The 7,007-nt window shown below is 42.6% G+C and overlaps 1 protein-coding gene across 1 annotated transcript; it reads left to right on the top strand.

Annotated features, from left to right (window-relative positions):
* The first annotated feature begins 5,373 nt into the window (after positions 1 to 5,373).
* On the top strand, positions 5,374 to 6,270 carry LOC100485652 (beta-1,3-galactosyltransferase 2). The gene has a single exon (XM_002941773.4). The coding sequence runs from the start codon at positions 5,374 to 5,376 to the stop codon at positions 6,232 to 6,234; it is 861 nt and encodes a 286-aa protein (XP_002941819.1). The 3' UTR covers positions 6,235 to 6,270.
* The last annotated feature ends 737 nt before the right edge of the window (positions 6,271 to 7,007 follow it).

Genomic DNA, 7,007 nt, shown 5'->3' with positions numbered 1-7,007 from the left:
TAGTGATGCTCAGATACATGCGGTTCGGACCTTGGCATCGGCTAAGCCTTTATACAATAAATATAGATGTGTTTACTGTAACTGGAGATAAATATCACCTTGATGTTGCCCATAGCAACCAATCAGATCTTAGCTTTTGACTTCAATGTTGTAGGTGACTGGTCAAATCTAATTGCTGATTGGTTGCTATGCAGAACATCACCGGGGATATTTTTCTCCAATCTTAGTAAACATGCCCCTAAGTCAGGGATCCCCAACCTTTTTTACCCATGAGCAACATTCAAATGTAAAAAGACTTGGGGAGCAACACAAGCATGAAAAAGGTACCTGGAGGTGTCAAATAAGGGCTGTGATTGGCTAATTGGTAGCCCCTATGTGAGCTGGCAGCCTATAGAAGGATTTGTTTGGCTTTACTTTTGGTTTTATTCAACCAAAACTTGCCCCCAAGTCAGGAATTCAAAAATAACTCCCTGGTTTGGGGGCACTGAGAGCAACACCCAAGGGGTTGGGGAGCAACATGTTGCCCCTGAGCCACTGGTTGGGGATCACTTGCCCTAAGTGCACCAAGTTTGTAGAAAATCAATTTATCATCAAAGCCCATAAAGTCACTCTCAGCTTTCAGTATTGTGTAACTAGGAGGATGTTGTTTAAGTAAAAATCATGAAAATATGTGGCGCTATACCAGTTATAACCAATAATAGGTCAAGTTCTATCTGATAAATATTCAGCCAAAAGCAGTCGCTTATGTTGATGTCCAAGCTGGGACTAATACAAGCCAGAAAGGCTACCATTTAAAAACAACATATTTTATGGTTTATTAATGTGTATATCGACGGACATATTTTATAGGGTGGAATTTTGGATATGAAGCAAAACAAACGTTGTGTAAAGGTGACTCCTTTATTAGCTAAATAAGGTGATAAGCAGGCATTCACTTGAGTTTCTCCTTCAAAGCAGATTACAGCAGGTAATAGGCACGCTCCTACAGCATGAACATTTGGGCAGATAAGTAGATCTCATTTCTTGTATTTTGCATTCTACTCTGTGTCAAAATTGTCTAGTAAATTGGGAGAGAAAAAAATCATATTGGCAAATTGGAAAGAGTGGAAATTGGGCGTATGAGATATGGGGTCTAGGAATAATATAGTCTGATAGTGGGGCCCGGGGGTAGAAAGTCTAAGTTCCTGATTGTTTTGTGTGATATGTCGGCATGGACAGTTCATTATACATCTCTGACAATTCCGAACATTTCATTGCATTATTATGGCGGCTTGCCTGATAATCCAAATGATCAAAGATCCTTAAGGTGTATATGGGGTACTCCTTCACTATATTCATAACATCATTATTTAAACCGTATATTTGCCTGTAGAACTTGTATTTAAAGTTCTACATTCCCAAGTGTGTAAATTGATTTTCCACTGGGAATGGAATATCCAATGGTGTTTGCGATTCTTCGGGTGAGTCTACTAAGAAAGTTATTGATTTTGTGGGGCTGGTAACCAATCCTGATATTTGTGCAAATTTTTCAATTAGGATAGAAAGATTTGGTGGAGATTCAGTCCAATCCCCTATATACAGTATATTAGGATATCATCCACATATAGTTGTATGAGCTCTTCCCTGTCTCCAATGCGCCAACCCTGTATTTTGGCATGTTGCCGGATTGCCTGGGCAAAAGGCTCAATGGCCAGTGCAAACAGGAGTGGAGACAGTGGACATCCTTGGCGTGTACCCCGTTCTAATGGGAACATGTTGGATTTCATTCCATTTACTGTCAAGTATGCTTTTGGTGAATTGTACATGAGTTGGACCCATTTGATGTAATCTATACCAAAGTTTAATTGTTTAAGCTCCTCCCACATATATGACCACTCCACTGTATCAAAAGCTTTGGCTATATCGAGTGCAGCTATTGATCTCTGACCATGATTGTCATGTTTTGTGGCCAAGTTTAAATAGAGTCTTCTGATATTAAGGGCTGTGGACTTGCCTGGCATAAATCCCATTTGATCCTCTGAAATAATAGTGCTAAGTACATTATTCATTCTAGCGGAAAGGACCTTCGCCAATATCTTAATATCAGCTGACAAACGTGAGATAGGACGATATGCATCCATTTGAGTTGGGTTTTTCCCAGGCTTATTTAACAGGACTATAGAGATCTCATACATAGAAGGGAGAAGAACACCCTCCTCTTTTGCACATTGCAATGTTTTTTGAAGGTGGGGGCCAAGTACCTCTTAAAGTTCAATGGGGAGGCCATCAGGGCCTGGTGCTTTATGGGTTGGAAATGAATCAATGGCTTCATATAGTTATATATATACTTATATTCCTCTAGAAGTCCACTGTCTCTGTTTCAGTGGTATTTATTTTGGATTGATAGATTTCATTATAAAAACCTGTTAATAGGGACGTTATCGATTCAGGTTTGGTATGGTGAGTACCTTCTGAGTCTACCAATTCTGTTATTACTGGGAGGGATGAATGTTGTTCTGCAAGGCAAGCCTGTAGTTTACGTGCACGTTCCCCTTGATCAAAGAAGCTTGCTTTTCTTTTTGCTATTAATGTTAAATAGTTGGCATAGTTTTGTTGGGCGGCTTTCAGGGTAGTGGAGTTTTGTTGCGCTACCACCATTAATGTGGGTATGGTCTTAAAAGCTCTTGTGATAACATAGGTGTGGTTTGAAGTGGGTGCAGTTTAAAAAGGGGAGTTGTCAAAACTGTCTTCCATTATCAGCCCTCCATGATATAGGCCAGAAAAATTCCAGCCCTAAGTACCAAAGAAGCTGGACAGCAGTGTCTTCGGACATAATTAAGTTCCTTGGCTTTGAAATTCCAAACATGTACCTGCTGCTTTTTATTGAAGCCCGTCAGTGCTGCATTCACCCAGTGCCAAAAAGTGCTCACTTAAAAGTGCCACACAGTGCCAAAGGGTGCAGTGACTTAGCCTCAAAAGAGGCTAAGTCCATAAAACTCCAGGTCCGCCTGTCTAAAAGGCGCAAAAATGGTCTGGAATTTCTTCGGGAACCCCCTCACCGAGGCTTAGGGGAACCCCTTTATCCCCGACCTCCCCGGCCAAAAGGAGGCAAGGGTCTTCGGATCCCCTTCGCCGCAAGGCTAGGGGGATCCCTTTATCCTTTCCCCTCCCAGCCGAAGAAAAGAAGGGGTCAGGGTACAAGTGGACCTCCGAAGAGGTCCCGCCGTCAGGGTGCGCCCACTCCAGGTACCTGCTGCTCAGATAGTCCTACCAAGGCAGGCCTTTCTACATGGACAAGGGAATAAATACACTATATAAGGGGAGGGCCACTGATATCTGGTTCTAAGTTATCCTGTTTAGGGAGACCCTTATACTGATGTCTATGGATTGTGGATAAAGGGAATCAATTCAGAAAAAAAGAGTATGGGGCTATCCTTCATGTGGATCATATATAGAATATCTGGGTGCTTACCCCAAAGCTGTCATTTGGTATCTAAAATATCTATTGGGCTGCAATTAGTAGGTTTGGGAATTACCCATCATACCTCATCCACATAGAGGTCATTTTAGATGTGAGAGGAACAATTGCACCTCCTTTCTACATACAGAACATGGCTCCCAGGGCTTTTTATTAGAACCATTTAAAGTCAGAGCCATGTATAGTTAGTTGGAAGGCCCCTCACCCTACAGTAGGAACTGTAGAACATTAATAGGTCCTGCTTGAGCAGAATTAGGCTTGTCACCTGCCCACAACCTGCTCAACCTGCCCAAACCTTGGCTTGAATCCCCCAACCTTCTCATACAGAGCACACATACTTATATACACACATATATATATAGTCCCATGAAGTACAGCATTCAACAGGGCTTATGTAAGCAAAGATACGGTTTTTTTTATTTCATTTGTGGGACTATTACATTATTTGTTACTAGCACCCAGGGAGTCCATATATTTTTCAGTGTGAGTGCTCCTCCTTTTGGGACTATATTTATATATTTACTTTCTACAATAAACATTGCTCAGGTGTCAGGCATATACTCATACTAATTACATCTGTGGAACCTAGCCAAACCCTATTTGTTCCTAAATCTGTACATTTGGTCCCTACTCTGGGCATGAGTGTACCCAGGATCCTAATCCCACTAAACCTCCTCATTGGAGCTCAGACTTCTCAGATATTGGGTCGCCACCTTTTTTTAATGGTAATACCAGCCTTCGCATCGTAGGCGGACTGTGATGTCACTGGGGGTGATACTATGATGTAAGGGCTGGGGAAATGGGTATACTGGGCAGGGAAAAGACAAATGGGGCCAATGGGTGAGGAAATGGATGGGGCAGAGGTGAGCCTATGATTGTAAAGGCTGATCATCAGTGGAGAAGGTGAGAAAAGGGAGGGATTTATAGGGTAATACAAATTTACTTGCAAGTACATTGCTGGTAAATGTATAATACCAGAGCCAGCCCTGGTTATGTGGCAACTCTACTCAACTAGATAGCTCTGATACTATCTATCACCCCAAGTTTGATCTATGATTATATCCTAGCACTGACTAGTCCCAGCGTAACCTAGCTTCCACTTCTTTCTCACCTGCCTGCTCAGGGGGGATTCTGCTGGAAATACATAGCTGCTCCAGTTTATATGCTTTAACACTATGCCGCCTAGCGGCCAATCTAGAGAACTGCAAAAGGTCATACTTTGAGCCAGGAAAGGGGGCTTATTTCTCCTCTAATTTAAGCCATACATATTCGTCCACGTTCATCCACTCCACTAATGTTAAGAGCTGAATTGTCAGATATGCAGGTAGAGATATTAGAATTCTACCCCTGTATGAAGATTCAGCATTAACGTGCAGCCAAAATTTTCAGACCTGCCCAATCAATCAGACGACCGTTATCCAAGGCTTTTGCCGATATTAGTTGTCTCTTCAACCCACCATACACACGTTGAATATCGCACAAAACCAAATTCCGTACAATAATATCGGTGTGTGTATGGGCACCTTAACCATCTAAATCCCTAGGGAACAGGTGGGGGCATTTTACCAGCCCCCTGCATTTGCTTATCTATTTAGGCAGTCTACTGTCCAGTTTCCAATATGGTTTCCAAACTGCTGTCTGTTTGCACATAATAATCTCACTAAGGCTTTAATCATTCTTTAATGTTTGTGTTGAGAAACAATCTGTTTTTTAAGTGTGAGAATAATAACTGAAATGTAAAATATCTTCATTGTGTTTGTGCCTAACAGGAAACATCTAATATGGACAAAACCATTAACAAAAATCTATGGCCAATCAAATGGAAAAAACTATTGTTTGGTTTGGTATTTTTCTTTTTCGCTGCAATTGGATTCCTCTACCATTTCAGAAATAGAACTCTGAGCACTGTAAGATCCATGGACCATTTCATGGTTCCGACCACGGTTAATCCCAGTATTGTGGGACCCTTGTACCCTTATCTCATAGAAGAGCCATTACAATGTAGAGGAGAAGCCCCATTCTTAGTGCTGCTCATCCCTTCCATGCCCCAAGATGTTCTTGTCAGGGACGCCCTGAGGAAGACTTGGGCCAATGAAAGTTTAATCCCTGGAATCTCCATCAAAAGGATTTTCCTTCTGGGCAGGTCCTTTGTTAATGACATAGAAATATCCGTGGAACAAGAGAGTTCTACATTCCATGATATCATCCAACAGGATTTCCTGGACACCTACCGGAATCTGACCGTCAAAACACTGATGGGTATAGAGTGGGTTAGCCGTCTCTGCCCCCGAGCCAGCTATGTCATGAAGGTGGACACTGACATGTTCTTCAACCCTTGGTTCTTGGTGAGGCAGATCTTACAGCCGGAGAAGCCCCTCAAGCTGGAATTTTTCACAGGGTTGATAATAGTGAGCGCCGTGCCCTTCAGGAACAAGGACAGCAAGTGGTATATACCATATGAAATGTACCCTAAAAGTTATTATCCTACCTACTGTTCCGGCACAGGCTATGTCTTCTCCGGGGACTTGTCACCAAGGATATACAAAGAAGCAATGGGGTTGACCCTTTTGCCATTTGAGGATGTCTTTGTAGGTATTTGCTTAGAAAGGATGGGGGTTCAGATCTCCGAGCCTGGGGGCAAATGGTTTGTAGGAGAAAGGACAGAGTACAATAGGTGCCAATTTACCAAGCTTGTTACTGATCATCATTACAGCCCAGACGAGTTGCTGAAGTTGTGGCCTGATTTCCTCAAGGCTCTGGGAGACTGTGCTGAATAGTAGGGTGACTTATAATGGCACCTTGAATGCCGGACATTGGACTGATATAATATAACTTCTTAATTCCTTTTTTTAAGTCACTCACTAAAAATAAACAAGAATTTCCTAGTTCCCCGTGTGTTTCAGAGTACTTTTGGATGGAATTTCTTGAAAGGACTGCTAAACTCAAACTGGAACTCTGGCACTGCCCACAGCCAGGGAACAATAGAAAGCCCCACTGCAGGCAATGGAGTCAGCTATGCGTTAACCTTAAAAAGTGTTCTTAAAATGTATCACTCCCCAACCAACGGGGTCCCCCTATATGATTTTTTAAAATTGCCCCGCCCCTCCAAAGGAACAGCAAATAATGATCCCCCATCAGCTGCCACCTTACCACCATACCTGGGCTGGGAATACAGTTGCCAGGCAGTAACATGTCCATGACTCCTTTGGCCAGGCATCCGGTAGCCGTCTGTGCCATTGTGGATCTTTGCATTCTCAGCTCAGGGGAAGCTGAGGGAGAAGCATTAGACGCAGTTTAGCAGATGGAGGGGGGTCATTATTTAAAAAAAAAAAAAAATCATAATGGGGTTTTTATTCTTCTTTCATAAATGATTCCCCCCTCATAATTGTTATTATAGTAAAGAAACAGGTAAATCCAGGTGCACGTGCCGCTCATTGGCACAATGCTTTCCATCTCAGAATGGAGCACAAGCAGAGTCGGACTGGGCCACAGGGAAACCAGGAAAATTCCCAGTGGGCTCAGGTGTCAGTGGGTCCTTCTGCTCCTAGCC

This window comes from Xenopus tropicalis, chromosome 3 (assembly GCF_000004195.4).
Source record: "Xenopus tropicalis strain Nigerian chromosome 3, UCB_Xtro_10.0, whole genome shotgun sequence".
NCBI lineage: Eukaryota > Metazoa > Chordata > Amphibia > Anura > Pipidae > Xenopus > Xenopus tropicalis.
The sequence above is the reverse complement of the archived record's forward strand: the minus strand, read 5'-3'. Positions and strand labels throughout refer to the sequence as shown.